Source organism: Aegilops tauschii, chromosome 3, assembly GCF_002575655.3.
Source record: "Aegilops tauschii subsp. strangulata cultivar AL8/78 chromosome 3, Aet v6.0, whole genome shotgun sequence".
Lineage (NCBI taxonomy): Eukaryota > Viridiplantae > Streptophyta > Magnoliopsida > Poales > Poaceae > Aegilops > Aegilops tauschii.
This window is the reverse complement of record NC_053037.3, coordinates 425,522,310-425,542,170: the sequence shown is the minus strand read 5'-3', so window position 1 is coordinate 425,542,170 and position 19,861 is coordinate 425,522,310. Positions and strand designations below refer to the sequence as shown.

General features: G+C 42.8%; 1 protein-coding gene across 1 annotated transcript; it reads left to right on the top strand.

Moving 5' to 3' along the window:
* Nucleotides 1-1,724: 1,724 nt before the first annotated feature.
* LOC109753742 (uncharacterized) lies at nucleotides 1,725-4,094 on the top strand. Its single transcript, XM_020312665.3, has 2 exons — nucleotides 1,725-1,980; nucleotides 3,598-4,094. The coding sequence occupies exons 1-2, from the start codon at nucleotides 1,879-1,881 to the stop codon at nucleotides 3,832-3,834; spliced, it is 339 nt and encodes a 112-aa protein (XP_020168254.1). The 5' UTR covers nucleotides 1,725-1,878; the 3' UTR covers nucleotides 3,835-4,094.
* The last annotated feature ends 15,767 nt before the right edge of the window (nucleotides 4,095-19,861 follow it).

Genomic DNA, 19,861 nt, shown 5'->3' with positions numbered 1-19,861 from the left:
GAGGCTTGATGAGGCCACCGGATTAGATGATGTGCGCTGATGCGTGGTTAGGGCACATCATCAAGCTAGTAAGTGTAGCGACATAGATCGTCAGAAAGGTTGCTTTGGATTGATCATATATTTGTTCCTCAGTAGGAATAATGTCTTCCACGTTTTATCCCCGCCCCGATGGTGCGAATAGCGTCTTGAAGGATGTGTGGAGGTGTCTCTTCAGTAGATCTCGCGGTATTCAGTCGGTGCTGGTCTTCGGTGAATCTATTTGGATCCAATTTTTGTTCCTCTTTGTTCGTGTGGTTACAGATTTGATCTTTTTGATCTACAACTTTCTTCATCGATGACGGTTGTTGCTCTGGTGCATTGGTCCTTTGGGGCCTTAGCACGACGACTTTCTAACTGTCTACTATAATAAGGTTTGCCCGGATCCGGTGATGAGGGGCAATGACGGCGGCGCGCCTTCGGCTCGCTTCAGTGCTTGTAGCATCGCTAGGTGGTCGGCGAACCTGATTGTAATTTTTGTTACCTCTAGTGTTCTCTCTACGCCATGATTTATGAATAGATTGTAAAATTTCTCTCGTAAAAAAAACACTCTTAACAATTTACCTTCTCAATTTTTTTTAAAAACGAACATTACCTTCCCAATCATTCACAGTATTTCACAGACACACGCACGGCACTGCAAGCGATAGAGACCGGTAGCTGGGAGCTCGCCAGCGCAGCGTCCACCGGATTAACTAATCGGTGGAGTAACAAACCATGGCGGCATAAATTAAGGTCTATCTGCTCGGTCGCTTGCGTTTGGTACAGAGGTGGTCGAGCTGTGAAAGCGAGCGGGCTGCGCAGGTGGACGTGGCGGGAGGAGGGCGCGCGCGGGCTCCACCTCCCCGGTGTCGTGGATGCACTCCCGCTCACAAATTACAAGCAGGCGTCCCCACCACCACATGCACGCAGCCGCCGAGAAAAGATCTCGCTCCCTTCTCTTGGTTTGGTCGCTCCTCTGTTCGCCGCTTTCTCTGGTGTCATGGGCTTCCGGCGTGTACGCACTAGCTGCTTTGGTACGTGTACATCCGCGATGAAAGTAAGCATGCACGTCGTATACGTTCTTGCATGCATGCCATGCCGCCATGCCGGCCTTGGTGCAATCTGCATGCACTGAGCACGTACCCCGCAAAAAAGAAAAGCACTGAGCACGTACGTACGTACGCACGTATGAATACGGTTCCACGTACGAGTCGGTTTTGCTCTCTCCTCCTCAAACATCCTGAAACCTCGGAGGTCGGAGCTGATCTATGTGCATAATTCTGGCGGTTGGGAAATGCGATGAAGTTGACGTGTTTATTTGTGGAGCCACGTGCAGGGCCGCAGTAGGCCGGTGCCCAAGCACGTGGGAGATAGACCCACGCGATCCGCAACCGGCAGACTCGTACTCCCGTCGTGAATCATGATTGATCGGCGATACGTATCCGCGAACCCGATTCACCGGGCCGTGTGTGCCCGCCATGTCAAGCTCCCATTGGCCGCGGCCGGGAGCCACCATCGGCACGCCAGCTCGTCGGTCCGCAACGGACGCGCGGACCCTATCGCCCGGTCGCCCCGCCGCCACGTGTCTTCGTACGGCCACTCCGTTTAAGCCACGTCTGCCCGTCAATTCACGACACGATTCTCCAGGACCAGAGCCGGCTCGTATATATGCCCCGGCAGTGCCCCCTCCCGGCCGTCTCGTCCACAGCAAATTCTTGCAGCTGATAATCGAAACGCACTCGCGCCCACATCCCACTTACAAGGAAGAGCAGCAGTGAGACACGTACGCGTCGTGTATTTGTGGTGCATAGCATACGGTAGAAGCTGTCTAGGGGCATATATACACACACGGCGCCGGAGATGGGGACGGTGCAGGTGCAAGGTGTGGCGGCGTCGGGGAGGATGCTGTCCATGGAGGCGGAGCCAAAGACGCTCACCCTCGAGCAGCTCAAGTACGCAAGGGTACGTATATTCTGTGTATATACGTATATATCTTTTTTTGCGGTTGTATATACGTATATGTCTGTTCCAAACCAGGCAGCTTTTTATCCCTCCCATGTTTGAAATCCGATCCATCACCACTAGCGCTATTTTTTGCTTAAAGAAAATTCAAGTAGCGCTAGCCCAAAAAGTATCATGTGTTCTCCCTCCATTCTTCCTTGCTGTAATAATATAAACTTAATTTTTTGTACTATGTGCCTTCTTCGCAACTTGTAAGGATGTACTAACACATGTCTATATACCTTCCGTAGAATAAAAATGAAAGCAATATTCTAGTATAGGATATACAGATAGTTGTAGAACAGGATTGCACTATAAGTCTATAACAGTCTACAGATTTGTACTCCCTCTGTAAAGAAATATAAGAGCGTTTAGATCACTATTTTAATAATCTAAACGTTCTTATATTTTCGTAATGATCTAAACGCTTTTATATTTCTTTACGGAGGGAGTAATATATATTTTACTGAAATTTTTTTCTTTGACAAACCCCCTCAACTGGGACAGTGTTCCTACTAAATTGTCAATTAAATAGACAATGATGATAGAGGAAGAAGTTGAAAACTAAAGTTAACACTGAAATCTGAAAATATTTTTTATAACAATTTACAAATTTACTGTGTTCAATGGTAGGTTTCTCATGGTTCTAGTAGTCTTCTAGAGCTGAAAGGCAAATTATTCAACTCGGCCATCTTTTGCACGTGTAGCTCTACCGTTTCTCTTTGGTGATTAGTGACCTACCTCAGCTTCCTGTAAAGTCGATTCCATCCGGTTTCCACTCATCTCTACAACACCCCGGACGTTAAGTTTCGTATGCATGCACACAGGTTAAGCAAAAGAACTAAGCCTTAAAGAGGATTCTTGATAAACGTATGTACCGGATCCATCCATTCAAGGGATCCTGTTTGTACAAAGAACCCTCCTGCTAAGTTAAAAAAAAAATCCTATTCCTACATGTACTAATTTCCTGTTTTTAATATACTAATTTCCTGGTTGAAGTGAATAGATAAATTTACGATGTTTTCTACAAAATTATTTTGTATCCCAAAATGCAATATATACGACTTTGTAAACTTGGAGGGTCGCAGTCACCCGAACAATGCACAAAGAAACACAGAACAAATAGTACTGCAATGAAAAGGAATTGATGAACGGAGGTGCTTATATACGCAACTGCGATTGCTATTGCTTCCTGCATTGCTGTTCATGCACTTGGGTCGGTCTCTGTTACCACGAAGCTTGTGTGTCGACGTGTCCTGTGTCCGTCACAACAGAGAACAGTCGTGACAAGGACGCTGCCCACCACAATTTAATGTTGCTCGTTTACGTTGCCATTTACATATGTAATATTCCTTCTGTACTCGCATACGCATCACCCATGTAACTTGTACATATGCACGTACGTACATCGGCACTCGCTTCAGTGCATCCTCTATGGTCTATGAATATTAATGTAATTATTATTATTGTGTGTTCTTTACACCCGTCATGAGATGATAAGTAGATCCAAACTTTTTTATATAAAAAAGACAGAGCAGCTTGAGTTAGTTAATTGACAGATATTAATCAAAATTGCAGGAGGCGGCGCTGTACGTGGTGAGCACAAGGACGACTGAGGAAGCCATCAGGATCTTCACGGAAGGGCTCAAGCCAGTGCGGGGCGTAAGGAAGATGGGCTCCTCCACGACGGACTCGTCGGACGACGACGTCGAGCTCGGCTCGTCGGAGGACTCGACGCCGCGCGGTGGCGGCGGCACGGGTTGCCGCACCCACGGACGCTCCATCAAGAGGGACATTGCCACTGCACCGTTCTAGCTTGCGTGTTTAGTTTGAAACCTTTTCTACGTTTTTTTCTTCCTGGACCAGTATTTTAGCTTTAGCATCGGCTGGTAGCGCGGCAACATTTTGGGGTGCGTCCTGGCCTAGAGAAGGCTGCAAGAGACGTGAAGCTGGCCCGCACGACTAGTATGCCGTTTTGTGTGTGTGCGTGCGTGTACATAGCAGCAGACTACTTCAGTTCTGAAGAAAAACAAGAAAGATTGAAGTGAATGAAGTGATCTTTATTGATTGATTCATCCAGGCTTTTATATGTTCTGAACGGATGTTTACAGTCTCGATTACAAGAGGCGTCGCATCGTTTAGAAAAGGTACGTCGACGGTTCGGAAAGACATGACAACGGTTTACTTTATACTGCGTCTAGACAACACCAGGATTCTAACCACCGGTTAGAATATCCTAAGAAATCTGCTAATCATCTAATTAGCTTAATACTAATACTATTAGATTCCTAACACTCCTCGTTGGACAACGCTGTTCTTAGTCTTCATTGTCTTGAGAATCTACATATATCTTATGTATCAAAAGTCTTGTGTCTTCTTGATAGTCCTTGATCTTATAACTTTGAGAATCCTTTAATCTTGTACTATTTATGCCCCTGTAGGAAAATATAAAAGGAACTATAGAAATTTGATATATCATTAGTATATTTAATCACTTATTTAAAACCACATGAGAAATCCGTTGGAAAGCTCATAAATTTAGTTCTAGGAAATTTCCCCCCTGAACATGGCAAAATTTGTAGTCGTCTCATACCAATACCATGAATGCATTTTTGAAATGCTGCTCCTGGTAAAGACTTAGTGAACAAATCCGCAAGATTGTCACAAGATTTTGTTTGCAAAATATTAATCTCTCCATCTTTCTGTAATTCATGAGGAAAAATAATTTTGGAGAGATAAGTTTTGTGATATTACTTTTAATATATCCCATATGCATTTGAGCAACACATGCAGCATTATCTTCATAGATAATGGTTGGTGATTGTAATGAACCAATACCGCATGATGTCTGAATATGATTTATCACTCTCCGGAGCCATACACATTCTCGTGAGGCTTCGAATAATGCAATTATTTCAGAGTGATTAGTGGAGGTAGCTACTAAAGTCTGTTTTGTTGAATTCCATGAAATAGCAGTTCCACCATATAAAAATACGAACCCTGTTTGTGACCTGGCATTATGAGGATCAGAAAGATATCCAGCGTCACAATAACCAATTAGGGTCATGTCTTGATTTCTCCGATAGAATAAACCAAGATCTTTAGTACCTTGTAAATATCTGAAGATATTCTTTACTCCTGTCCAATGTCGTTTTGTTGGAGCTGCACTATGTCGGGCGAGTAAATTTACTGCAAAGGCAATATCTGGTCTAGTACAATTTGCAAGGTACATTAGTGCTCCTATGGCACTGAGGTATGGAAACTCAGGTCCCAATACCTCCTCGTTATCATCCCTTGGTCTAAAAGGGTCCTTGTTCATATCAAGAGATCTGACGACCATAGGTGTTTTGGATGGATATGATTTATCCATGTTGAATTTTTCCAAAATTTTCTGAATGTAAGCGGGTTGATAAACGAGTATTCCCGAGGGAAAATGCTCAAGTTGTATACCTAAGCAGAATTTGGTTCTTCCCAAATCTTTCATCTCAAACTCCGTCATTAAATGATTGCGTGCTAGAGTTATATCTTATGCGTTGCCAATGATGTTGAGATCATCAACATATACTAAGATGATGCAAAATCCCTTTGAGGATTTCTTTATAAATATGCATGGGCAATCATTGTTATTCGAGTACCCTTTACTGAGAAGGAACTCACTGAGTCGATTATACCACATTTTAAGCGACTGCTTCAAGCCATAGAGTGACTTTTGTAGTTTTACACAATACATGTTGCGATTTATATTTGGATTCGGGATTTTAAGTCCATCAGGAACTTTCATATAAATTTCCGCATCGAGTGACCCGTATAGATAAGCGGTCACTACATCCATTAACTGCATTGGTAGATTCATTTGTACTGCCAAAGATATTAAGTATCAAAATGTAATTCCATTCATTACAGGAGAATATGTATCGTCATAGTCGATACCGGGTCTCTGCGTAAACCCTTGAGCTACTAGTCTCGCTTTATATCTCACCACCTCATTGTTTTCGTTCCTTTTTCGAACAAAAACCCATTTGCTCCCACGGGGAAGACTTTATGACGAGTAGGTATTATTTTAGAAAATACCTCTCTTTTATTAAGCGAGTGTAATTCTGCCTCAATTGCTTCCTTCCATTTGGGCCAATCCGAGCGCTTGAGGCACTCTTTCATAGATTTTGGCTCTGGATCCAGTTGAAGGGTTTCAGCAATTTTCGAGGAGAAATCTGTGTCGACAACTGTAGTGCTTCTATTGTATGTTTCTCCTGAATCAATATAATTTATGGATATTTCATTAATTTCTTCAGGCTCCGTATGATTTCCCATAACAACGGAGTCTGATTGTTTCGATATCCCAACATTGTAATTTGTGTGCACATTTATGTTGGGTTCTTGATGTTGAACATCAATTTGGTGTCCATCAACTTGAGGTTGATTTGCATTTACTGTCATAGATTTTGATTTTCTTTGATTCCGCGGAGGCTTTAGAGAAGCCTTTTCCCCTGTGACCAGATTTCTCCCCCTTTTATTTGTAATTGGGAGTTGAGTAGTTTTATTTGGTACCTCTACTCGTTCTGGTGCATTAACTGCGGGGATATAAGATTTAATGACACCTTTGTGATCAGTAAATGCATCTAGCAGGTTATTTGCAAAGTGTTGCAAATCTATAATTTTCTGAACTTCAAATTCAGATTCTTTAGTACGTGGATCTATGGACTGAATGCATGTTACATTCCAATCTATTTCCTGGCATTCTTTGTGGTTTGTTTCTCCCCCTAATGACGGGAAATGGTCTTCATAAAAAATTGAGTCAGCGTACCGGGCTGTGAACAGGTCCCCTGTTAGGGGTTCTAAATATTTTATAATTGACGGAGAATTATATCCCACATAGATTCCTAATTTTCTATGGGGTCCCATAGAGGTATGTTGCGGTGGTGATATCGGTACGTATACAGCGCAACCGAATTTTCACAGATGGAAAATACTTGGCTGATTGCCACGTACTATTTGAAACGGGGAAGTTTCATGATATGCAGTTGGTCCGACTTGCATCAGATCTGCGGCGTGTAAAACCGCATGTCCCCAACAAGAGGTTGGTAAATTGCAATTCTGTAATAGTGGTCTAGCAATTAATTTTACTTTTTTGATTAAAGATTCAGCCATTCCATTTTGAGTATGGACATAGGGTACTGAATGTTCTAGATGGATTCCTAAAGCCATACAATAATCATTAAATGCGCGTGAACTAAATTCAGCAGCATTATCCATTCTTATTGTTTTTATCATGTGTTCAGGATGATTTGCTCTCAATTTGATAATTTGAGCAATTAATTTGGCAAAGGCATGGTTACGTGTGGATAATAGACACACATGTGACCATCTAGTAGATGCATCGATGAGCACCATGAAGTACCTAAATGGTCCGGATAGAGGTTGTATTGGACCACATATATCTCCTTGAATTCTTTCAAGAAAATTAAGCGACTCATTTTTAACTTTAAGATAAGATGGCTTAATAATTAATTTCCCGGTAGCACAGGCGGTGCATACAAAATCTGATGATTTGGGAAATCTTTTAATTGGTAAATTATGACCAATAGAATTACTTATAATTTTTCTCATCATACCTATTTCAGGATGACCAAGGCGATCATGCCAAGTCTTGAATTTATCAAGATTTTGAAAAATTATTTTGTACACAACATAAGGTACGGGTTTTATGTATGTAAAGTATAATCCGGATGAAAATGAAGGGAATTTTTCAAGAGTTTGTTCCTCATATCCGTTGCTTTTTGTTAAAAGCAAATATTCTTTGTTATCCACCTCTATTGTTTTTAGATGGAAATTGTTAGATCGGATATCTTTGAAACTTATAAGAGTACGTGTAGATTCAGGATATAAGAGTGCATTCTGAATTACGATAATAGTACCCATAGAGAGTGTGAATGTGGCTCTTCCTGAACCAATAATTGCTTTGTTATTTCCAGTTATGGTCATAACATTTTCCTTTCTTTTAGTAAGAGTTTGGAAATATTTTTCTTCCCTTAAAATTGTGTTGGTGGTAGCACTATTCACTAAACATAACTCTTCTTCCATCGGATTGTTCCGCGGCATCCGTGGTGATGTTGGAGGCAGAGGCCTCTAAATTGATGTCGTACCTGATCTGTCCTTTGGTCGATCCCCTTTTTGACCAGAATGCTCCAAGCGGTGACGACACAAGCCATAAGCCAAAACAGGCCACGTCGCCTGTCACTCGTGATGTGTAGTATTAATATAATCTAATTTGTATTAGACGTACTCCCAGTTTGTATTTCCTAGCTGGAGACCTATATAGTGTTGTAAATCTACACCGTAGCCCTTACATCCATTTATATCTGTAATATGACATGTCTATTAATATTTGTTTTAGTATATTATAACATGTTATTTGATACAACAATTTTGTTTTGCATTAAAAAAATATTTTTTCATGCAATATTCTCTCATTAATATGAGATAAAAAGGCCAAATAAAATATATGATTATCTTGAATTATATTTGTGCAATCACACAGTAATGGCATTTCTACTGTATATTACAATTTGCCTATTACTCAGAGGCAACTTTTATGTCTCCATAGTGCTCTTCCAAATATATCAAAATTCGATGATATACACATATATGGCTTACAAAATATAAGTGTTCCTTTAGAACATATTTGTTTTTTACCAAAATAAATTTTACTATCAAGTAAAATTAATCAAATGCATGATCATACATGAAGGAAATATGGCTGACATCAATAAGAAAGAATTCCAAGAACTACGAATAGATGGAAGTAACTATCTATCATGGGCCATGGATATGAAAATATTCTTAAGTGGACGTAGCCACGGTCTTTGCATTGTCGCACCCCCCGAAAATGCTCCAGAAATACCTCAAGTGGTAAAGTATGCAACATTGCACTACATAAGGCACCATCTCCATCCTGATTTAAAAACTGAATATTTGATGGAGGAGGATCCATTAGCTTTATGGGACTCCCTCAAGGAGAGATATGACCAACAAAGAGCAGTAATGCTGCCGGAAGCCCAAAGAGAATGGTCTCTTGTAAGGTTTCAGGACTTTAAGTCCGTTGCTGCATATAATTCTGCTGTGCATAAAATTAACTCCAAACTAAGATTTAATCAACAAGTTTCAAATGCAGACTTAATAGAGAAAACTTTATGAACTTTCCATCCCTCGATGAGGATATTGCAACAGCAGTATCGTCAACAGAAATACACAAAGTATTCTGAGCTAATATACACATTACTTCAGGCCGAGAAGCATGATGAACTTCTCATGAAGAATCACAATGCTCGCCCAACGGGTGCCATGCCTATCCCTGAAGCACATGCTAATGCTCATTCTACTAGTAAATTTGGAAACCGTAAAAGGAACTTCGAGAAATTCAAGGGAAAATGGAAAAGGAACAACGGTCAAAAGACCAACGGTCAAACTAAGGGGAAAGGTCATTTCAAGAAAAATGATCAAAATGACAACTCTCAAACTTGTCAAAGGTGTGGATGCATGAATCATCGTACTAATCAATGCCGAATTCCAAAGCACCTTGTGGATCTATACATGAAGTATGGAGGAAAAGGCAAACAAGTTCATGGAAATAAAGCTGAAGCTCACTTCAACGCTATTCAAGATAACCCTCAAGCTGGTTCTTCTCAAAGCGCTATTCAAGTATACAAGCCAAAGGACGATCTCATCCTCGATGAAGACATGCTTGTGGATTACACCCGAGATGTTTTTGGAGACCTCAGTTAATCTCCATAAACAAATTGATGTCACTTAGCTATTTAAATACTACAAGACGTTATATATTGTATAACAATAAGTAGAATAAAGTCTTTCAGACTATGTATATTATATTATGTGAATCAGACATAATGTTGTAATGAATTTATATTTAAGATTGTAATATAAATATTGTGTATGTAATTTGGTGAATATATGAATATAAGTATATTTATTCTAAAATATTCTCTTTCTCACCTTTCTTTCTCTCCTGTAGCCTATTCTCTGGTCCGAGCAGTGCTGATGACGTGAAGAGAAATAAGAAAGATTGAAGTGAATGGAGTGATCTTTATTGATTGATTCATCCAGGCTTTTATATGTCCTGAACGGATGTTTACAGTGTCGATTACAAGAGGCGTCGCATCGTCTAGAAAAGGTACGGTGACGGTTCGGAAAGACACGACAATGGTTCGCTAGATACTGCGTCTGGGCAACACCAGGATTCTAACCACCGGTTAGATTATCCTAAGGAATCTGCTAATCACCTAATTAGCTTAATACTAATACTATTAGATTCCTAACATGTTCTTTGGCTTCAAAATTCTCCTCGTGTTCTTCCATGCATGTGGGCTCTCACGGGGCATCCAAATTTCCCCTTTTTGTATTTTGTTTTTTGCAAAACGCACAGGCAAAACGCCGGCGGCTGTTTGGTTATCTACACGCTTTTCACATTTTTTCAAAAGCTCGGGGTCACGTTCTGCATGCCGTTTGATCGCCTGAATTTGTCATAGTTTGCGTCTGCATTCTCTCTTGTAGTTTAAACTGCACCGCAATGAACCCGCATCTGAGAAAAAGGCTGATTTTGGACTTTGAGACGGCTGATTTTGGGCATTTCAAAGCCCCGCCTTGGTTCCTCTAGTGTAAATTGCACTACAATGAGCATCTATCTGAGGAGCCCTTGGGCTTCTTCCAATGGTGTAAATTGCATTATAATAAGCCCGCATTTTAGGAAACGATCGATTTGGGCGTTCTTAGAGATCAACCCGTATTCTCAAAGCCTCGTCGAGGGGTGCTTTGAGATTCATGTCGTGCAAGCTCATGCAAGTGTGAGGATAAACAAACAGGCGAATCTTGACATACTAGAGTCTATATGAGCCTCGTGCAGGCAATCAAACATGCCTCGGTTATTCACCGAGCTGGGTGATGTCAACGGTCAACCAGATTTATCGTGCTAGAGATAAAAATGACCTCAACATCAATCGAAGCAGGCTTAACTGTTCCCAAGACGCTTTCCTCAATTGCGGGCTTAGGCTGCTTTCAATGCATTGATGCTTACATGAGGTGCTAAATACATTAAAAACTTTAACAACTAAAGCCCCCAATGCATAGGTGCTTAACTTGTTGGTGCTAAGCATCCTTCATTTAATGATTTTGCAACTAAAGATCTTCATGCATGGGTGGGATTCTTCCATTTAAGTGTTTTTTCTAGGTTCTCGCGCTTGGCATTGTTTCTTCCTGGGTCACCACATTCATCTCTCTCCTCTTAATTATCTTGCCACATCAGAGTTTTTGCATACATGGCAGCCTTAGCACCTGTACAAGGTGGAGCATTGGGAGCGGCCTTAGAGAATTACACATGCAAAATCGTTGTTTCAATTGACAAATGAGCTATAGACCATGACTTTGAGTAAAATTGACAGTTTTTTCTACATTGCGGTCTTAGAGAATTACACATGCAAAATCGTCATTTCACTTGAGCAATGAGCGGTAGACCATGACTTTGAGCAAAATTGACAATTTTTTCCTACAATGAGGACAGGGACATTACGGGCGGTAGACCACGACTTTGAGCAAAATTGGCAGTTTTTTCTGCAATGAGGCCTGGGACATTACCCTCGATGATCATATCCTATTTTTTCATTGTATTATCTTGAAACATGGGGAAATAATGCATTTGATTCTTCTGAATAAACTTTTTTGGGAGAGATATGCGATGGAAAAAAGGTAGTGAGGAGTTCGCGAACGCGAGACTTAACCCAACACCTTACGACATGGAATATTCTTATTATGCCAATGTCAATTGATTCAATGTTATTAGCTTTTTTTGGTATTTTCCATTTCTTCCATGCCCTCTAATATCACTCTCCGACCATGGCCCGCTGTTACTCACTTGTGATCAGGGTCCCAAAAAGTCCCACTCTTTTAAAGTCGTGAGCTTATGCACCCGGATTCCAGATTTTATGGATATTGCGCAAAACTCTTGGAATGCGCCCTCAAACCACTCTAATCCTTACCAACGTCTTTTCGACAAGTTGAATTACATAGGGAAGTGCCTAAGAACTTGGAGCTGCAACATGTTCTTTGACCACAAGCTCCAGCTGCACATGGCCCTCTCTGGCATCCTCTATCTGGACATGGCCATGGACCACTGGACGCTCTCCGATGATGAGGCAAATGTTGCCACCAGATTAAAGAAGAGGGTCACCAGCCTAGTTGCACCAGGAAGGGCGAGGAAAAAAGCAAAGGTATTAAATCATCAACCTCCATGAGGGTGATGGAAACTTTCGTTTCTTGTTTATCTGATTTAATGCTCGGAGAAGGAAAAACTTCATACAGGCTCAAGCATAATAATGGGTGGGTCACCTCTCATGATAAGAAGGGGGGGGGGGGAATCAGCTAGGAACACTTTGTCACGACCATGAAGAAAGATGCCCCCATGTCACTGTTTTCAACTGGGAGGCTCTTAACATTCATAATGAAAACATTCAGGATATCGACGTCACCTTTTTTGGAGGCAGAGGTCAGGGCTGCTATTGTTCAGATGCCTTCCCATAAGGCATCGGGCCCGAATAGCTTCACCGCGGAGTTCTTCAAGGCATGTTGAGAGATTATTAGAGAAGATGTGATGAATGTTGCCAACCATTTTATTGACCATCAAGTCACACACTTCACTTGTAGTGGCTCAGCTCGGCTAATGTAGTTATTTTGTCCAAGAAGGAGGTGCCGAGGACATTCTTGACCTCCATCCGATTACCCTCATCCATGCTCTCGTAAAAAAATTGTCCAAGGTGCTTGCTAATAGTCTTGCTCCCCAAATGAACTCTATTGTTTCAAATGCGCAAAGTGCCTCCATCAAAACTCAGAGCATTCATGTTTATCCGCAACTACGCAAGATGGCTGCACTGAGAAAACAAGCGAACCCCCATGTTTAAGCTTCACATCAGAAGTGCCTTCGATTCGGTGTAGTGGGTTTACATCCTTGATATCCTTCAGAGAAGGGGTTTCCCTTGTAACTGGGTCATGGCTTTTCTTAATGCAACATCCTTGCGTGTGCTACTCAACAGTGTCCCCGGCGACCTGATCAAGAATGGAAGGGGATGTGATAGGGGGACTCGCTATCCCCACTCCTCTTCGTCATTCCGATTGATCCCCTATAGAACATCCTCGCCTCTACCACCGACCAAGGACTCGTTCACCGTCTCCCAGTAAGTGGTGCCACTTTTTTCCCTTCTTTGTATGTTGACGGCATGGCAATTTTTGTACCTCCCTTAAGGACATTGATGTCGTTGCTCACATCCTTAAAGGGTTTGGAGAGGTCACATGCCTAAAGGATAATTTTGGTAAATCTTTGATGGTGCCTATTTGAAAGTGCTAGTTATCGACTAGAGGGGGGGTGAATAGGCGATTTTTATAAAAGTCTTCGAAACACGAGGTCTTTGAAGACAAACTGTTGAAATGAACCTATATAATATGCAGCGGAAGATGAACTACACTAGACAAGCCATAGTCAAGTAAGCAGTATGATGAAAGTACGAAGACTAACATCAGCTAGGTAGTATGGATCAAAATGGAAGACAGTATGAAGCCAAACTGGTAATAGTCTTCACACAGTGAAGTCAAACAAATCACGCAAGCAAGCGATGACTACACGAAGATAAACTGAAATGTAAAGGGAGTAGGGGATAGAACCAGTTGCTTGGTGAAGACAAGGATTTGGTAGACCAGTTCCAGTTGCTGTGAGAACTGTACGTCTGGTTAGGGAGGCTGAGATTGAACTCAGAAGACCGTGTCTTCACCTTATTCCCCTTGAGCTAAGGACACCCAGTCCTCGCCAAATCACTCTGGTAAGTCTTTAAGGTAGACTTCCAAACCTTCACATACTTCATTCACTGGCGATCCACAATGACTCTTGGATGCTCAAAACGTGACGCCTAACCGGTTGGAGGATGCACGGTCCTCAAGTGTAACAAGTCTTCAGGTCACGCGGACAGAAAGTCTTCAGTGATGCCTAACACTCTTTGGCTCTGGGTGTTTTGGGCTTCGTCCTTGCAAGGATCTCTCTCTCAAAGGCTTCGGAGGTGGGTTGCTCTCAAATGATAAAAGCCGTGCACTAACTCTGAGCAGCCACCAATTTATGGTGTAGGGGGTGGGCTATTTATAGCCATGAGGCAACCCGACATGATATGTCCGAAATGCCCTGGGTCACTACGGAACCGACACGTGTCCAACTGTCGGATTTCAAACACACGCGACAGCTTGGCTTGGGCTACAAGCAAAGCTGACTCATCCACTCTGGATAAGATTTGCTCTCATTGTCTTCGCTCGAAGACATAGGATTTTGGTTGAGCATCACTTCAGTCATCTGGCTTAGTTCACTTGGACCCCACTTAACAGTACGGTGGTTCCTGTGACTTAATAAAGAAGAAAAGGAAACTAAGAAACAACTATGTCTTCGCACTCCATAGTTTTCAAGTGAATGTCTTCACACGTCATTATCTTCATTGTGAATGTCTTAACGAACCACCATTGTCTTAAATGTCTTCATACATTTTTGGGGGTCATCTATGGTAGGTAAACCAAATCAATGAGAGACTACTACCTGTGTTACCCTGCAATTCTCACAAACACGTTAGTCCCTTAACCATGTTTGTCATGAATACTCCAAAACCAACTAGGGGTGGCACTAGATGCACTTAACACTATTCCCTGTCAAAACATCAATCTCGAGGACGTTCTTCATAGTCTTGCAACCAATAAAATAGTTTCCCCCATGATGGACATTGGCATCTCCCTCTCTGTTAGGTGCCTAAAGCGGGTCCACTTCTAGCACCTAAAGGATAATTTTTTTTGACAAGCTCCCTCCCTGGCATGGCAAGCACTTCAACATGGCGGATTGTCCTGCTCTTTTCAAGGAGGTCCTCACCTCCATTGAAATCAACAAGATCACATTGCTTGCCATTCTGGTAGAGGTCCATGAATTTATTGACATGATCCGAAGGGCTTTATTGTGGGAGGGTACTGACAAAGTTTCTAGAGGAAAATGTAAGGTTAACTGTTACGCAGTGTGCCGCCCGACTGATCTCGGTGGCATGGAGGTCCTTCACTTGGAAAAAATTGCTAAGGCTATCAAGCTTCGGTGGACACGATTCGAATGGACCGCAACAGAGTGTGCTTGGGTGGGCACTGATAACATGTGCGACCACAATGATATGGTCCTCTTCCACACCCTCACAATGGTATCCATTGGGAACGAGAAGAAAACAATCTTCTGGGTCTCCCCTTGGGCTGGTGGCATTAGAACATGTGATACGTCATCCATCATTTTTGTAATCACCAAAAGGAAGAACTTGAGTGTGCAAGAGGCGATGCACAACAATTGCTGGGTTGCTCAAATTGACACCTCCCATGGAGTCTCCTGACTTCACCAACATGAATTCACCAATCTATGAAACTACACTTCTCAATTCAACCTCTTTGAGCATCAGCCTGACAACATTTCTTGGTAGGAAGTGATAATTGCAACATTTTTGAATTCAACCCCAGTGAAAGCATTGAGTTGGCCTTGCTAATTACAAGGATTAATGTAACTTATGGTTGAAAGTGATAACTGCAACCAAAACAAAACAAAGTAATAATGATGAATGGACCGGGATCCATTATTTCATAGTCATTATCATTGTGTCATTAGATCATGACTCATAACACCCGTTGACGGTGTCCTGGACTAGGTGGTACTCACCACAACGTCTCCCGACCAGGTGGGTCGGGCCGAGGACCCCCATGGTGGTTCACTAATGGGCCACTTTAGGCAGCCCATGCCGCATACAAGGAAGATTCCACAAGACTTGGTGATCAAGACAAGGACTCCTCTCCACCAACGTATTTGACTAGGACTCTTGTTATCCTAGGCCTCTGGTGCATTATATAAGCCTAGGCCAGGCTAGTCGATAGAGCATTATGACATTATCCATCATACCCTCAGGTTTTAGACCACAACATATGATCTCGAGGTAGATCAACTCTGTAATCATACACATCAAATATAATCAAGCAGGAGTGGAGTTTTACCTCTTAAAGAGAGCCCAAACCTGGGTAAACATTCGTGTCCCCCGTCTCCTATTACCCATCGATCCTAAGACACACCGCTTGGGACCCCCTACCCGAGATCTGCCGGTTTTGACACCGACAATGGTGCTTTCATTGAGAGCCTGCTGGGTGATTGTCATGGTTCGATGGGATCTTCAACAGACGCCAAATCAGGTGTTGTAGTTTCAATTTATTCCGTTGTACGTAAATTAACTCTTTTGCCAAAAAGAAAATATCTACTATTTATTGCTATTTTTCCACAGATTAGATCTGGCTCCGCGCGTATGGGCTATCAAGGCGAGAAACGTGCATAGCTATATCAGCGCCAGATGACGACGTGTGCTAGAGCAGCGGCGGCAGGAGGCCTGGCGGCCGAACTCAGTGTTGGGGACCCATGCCCTAGGGTACCCGATCAGGGCCATGTTCGTACACGCCGGCTGGACAGCACCTCATGGGACCTGCTAAAAAAGTATTTTAGGTGCTAGAAGTGGACCCACAGCTAGGTAGTATGGATCAAAATGGAAGACAGTATGAAGCCAAACTGGTAATAGTCTTCACACAGTGAAGTCAAACAGATCAGGCAAGCAAGCGATGACTACACGAAGATAAACTGAAATGTAAAGGGAGTAGGGGATAGAACCAGTTGCTTGGTGAAGACAAGGATTTGGTAGACCAGTTCCAGTTGCTGTGACAACTGTACGTCTAGTTAGGGAGGCTGAGATTGAACTCACAAGACTGTGTCTTCACCTTATTCCCCTTGAGCTAAGGACACCCAATCCTCGCCCAATCACTCTGGTAAGTCTTCAAGGTAGACTTCCAAACCTTCACAGACTTTGTTCACCGGCGACCCACAATGACTCTTGGATGCTCAGAACGTGATGCCTAACCGGTTGGAGGATGCACATTCCTCAAGTGTAACAAGTCTTTAGGTCACGCGGACAGAAAGACTTCACTGATGCCTAACACTCTTTGGCTCTGGGTCTTTTGGGCTTCGTCTTTGCAAGGATCTCTCTCTCTCTCTCAAAGGCTTCGGAGGTGGGTTGCTCTCAAACGACAAAAGCTGTGCACTAAGTCTGAGCAGCCACCAATTTATGGTGTAGGGGGTGGGCTATTTATAGCCAGGAGCCAACCCGACATGATATGTCCGAAATGCCCTGGGTCACTAAGGAACCGACACGTGTCCAACGGTCGGATTTCAAACACACGCGACAGCTTGGCTTGGGCTACAAGCAAAGCTGACTCATCCACTCTGGATAAGATCTGCTCTCATTGTCTTCGCTCGAAGATAGAGGATTTTGGTTGAGCATCACTTCAGTCATCTGACTTAGTTCACTTGGACCCCACATAAAAGTACGGTGGTTCCTATGACATAACAAAGAAGAAAAGGAAACTACGAAACAACTATGTCTTTGCACTCCATAGTCTTCAAGTGAATGTCTTCACAAGTCATTATCTTCATCGTGAATGTCTTAACGAACCACCATTGTCTTCAATGTCTTCATACATTTTTGGGGGTCATCTCTGGTAGGTAAACCGAATCAATGAGAGACTACTACCCGTGTTATCCTGCAATTCTCACAAACACGTTAGTCCCTTAACCACGTTTGTCATCAATACTCCAAAACCAACTAGGGGTGGCACTAGATGCACTTACACTATTCGCTGTCAAAACATCAATCTCGAGGACGTTCTTCATAGTCTTGCAACCAATAAAACAGTTTCCCCCATGATGGACATTGGCATCTCCCTCTCTGTTAGGTGCCTAAAGCGGGTCCAGTTCTAGCACCAAATAGTTTCAAGAACGAGAGTTGTAAGGACTTAGCAAAAATATAGCAACCGACCCATATGGACCCGCTTGAAGACTATCAACTCATATGCTTCTCCCCCTTTTGTCAGTAAGGACCAAGAAGGTTTGAAGACATAGAGTGTCTACTCGGTCTTAGGTGGTGAATATGTTGGAGCAGCTGGGTCGACGGTGGTGTTGGGTGGTGCAGACGGGCCTGGTGGAGCATCATTATGCAGTGAAGCCATCGCTGGTGAAGTGGCATCGTCCTCTTCATATATGACTCGAGCAACCACTGTGGCAGCTGAAGATGAATAGTCTGAATCTTCAATGAAGGGAGTTTGTTGACACCAGATTTTGGCATGATTGAAAACATAATTAAGAAGGCCTCAAATGGAAAATTTCTCAAAGTGAGAAAGTTCCATATTGTCAAAATAAGAAACTTTGATATTTGGGTCATAGCCATCCGGTCTCATCTCTAAGGCCGAAGTTGTGTTCGAAGTACTGAGATTTTGTATCTAGAACACTATTCGGCTGATTACACCCTCAAGATGGCCTAGGATGAATGAGCACTCTAAAGTAATTGTCTTCGTATCGTCGAGGCGATTGATTTTCATATATAAATCATCTCAATCCGAGTTCGTATGCAAAAGTTACAGTCAATATGGTGCGGACCAGCTAGGGATCAATATATTACGCTGGACATCAGACACATGTTGATGGATGTCTGATACAATGCGTGAGCAATTAGCCATTGAAGAAGATCTCAGATTTAAAAGCGTTGAACATGAAAGTTGTTCGTCTCGTCGAAACGTTCAAGATTGCTTTTGGGCTTGTTTCCATCCGAGGTTGTTTACCACCTCAAAAATTACCCGCAAGGTGCAGCCAGTTTAAACCGAACAGTTTTGGAAAGTTTGGACAAAACCAATCCGAATTTGACTAGGGCTTTGGACGTGAATCCAAGCCTTTTCCTTGCACGGGAAGTCCAGCCGCCTCTTATATACCTAAGGGGTGATGGCCGATTGAACAACACAAAATCGAACAATCAATCTACTTTTTACCCTAGTTTTACATCTCTCCCTTATTCTTTCTCTCTCGTTCTTCGTTCGTTCTTCGTTGAAGGGCAGCGATCCTCGAGGCCCTAGGGGCGATCAGGTCGACCTAGGGCAGCCCATAGCCACCGCGCGCCCTGACGGGGTCCCTCCCGGGCATGTGGGGTTTCGGGTCTACAAAAGCGCCCGTCGGATTGTCCTGCGTACCGCGCTTCCGGCGGGTCTCCTTCGACGTGAGCTGCGGTGCATCACCCCCGGCGTCGAGGGTACATGTGACGTGTTCGTGTGCGAACACACTTTTTGGCGACTCCGCTGGGGACGAAGCTTTGAACGGTCTCCGGCCCGTTCTTGCTACGAAGAAATCGTCATCTAGGGTTTGACATCTACGAAGGTAATATGAATACCCAATTCACTTATGTAGATGCAAATAATGCATATGTTGTTGCTAGATCGTCTAATGAGCATAATGTATCGGCTAGCCCTAGTTTTATCAATCATGTATCTAATTATGTGCAACAGCCGATTCAGAATAATCTTCATGCTCCAACTTCATATAATTTTAGCAACATGCAACATATGTATCCCAACTCCCATGCATCGGCAACCCCACAAATCTATATGCCGATGAACAACATGATGAGTTCGGTTAATCAAGTTGAGACACCCCATGTAGGAACTTCCAATAGGATGCAACAAAGTGTTTCAACTTTTTATTCATCGGCAAATAACTTGCAGTTTGTTAATCCAAACGTGCCGGTGGATAGGGGAATTGGCCATGCTACTACTAGTTATTCGGCCAATTACCCTCAAACATCATATGCTACACCTCATGCTACTAATTTTCTAGCACCATACGCAACTATTGATGTCCATAATTCGGCTCCGCACCTTC

Bases quoted from the DNA above. Each gene is read 5' to 3' on its own strand.
- LOC109753742 (XM_020312665.3), top strand. From the start codon at position 1,879: ATGGGGACGGTGCAGGTGCAAGGTGTGGCGGCGTCGGGGAGGATGCTG. The intron at 1,981-3,597 runs GTACGTATATTC...TCAAAATTGCAG, and splicing joins AGCAGCTCAAGTACGCAAGG to GAGGCGGCGCTGTACGTGGT.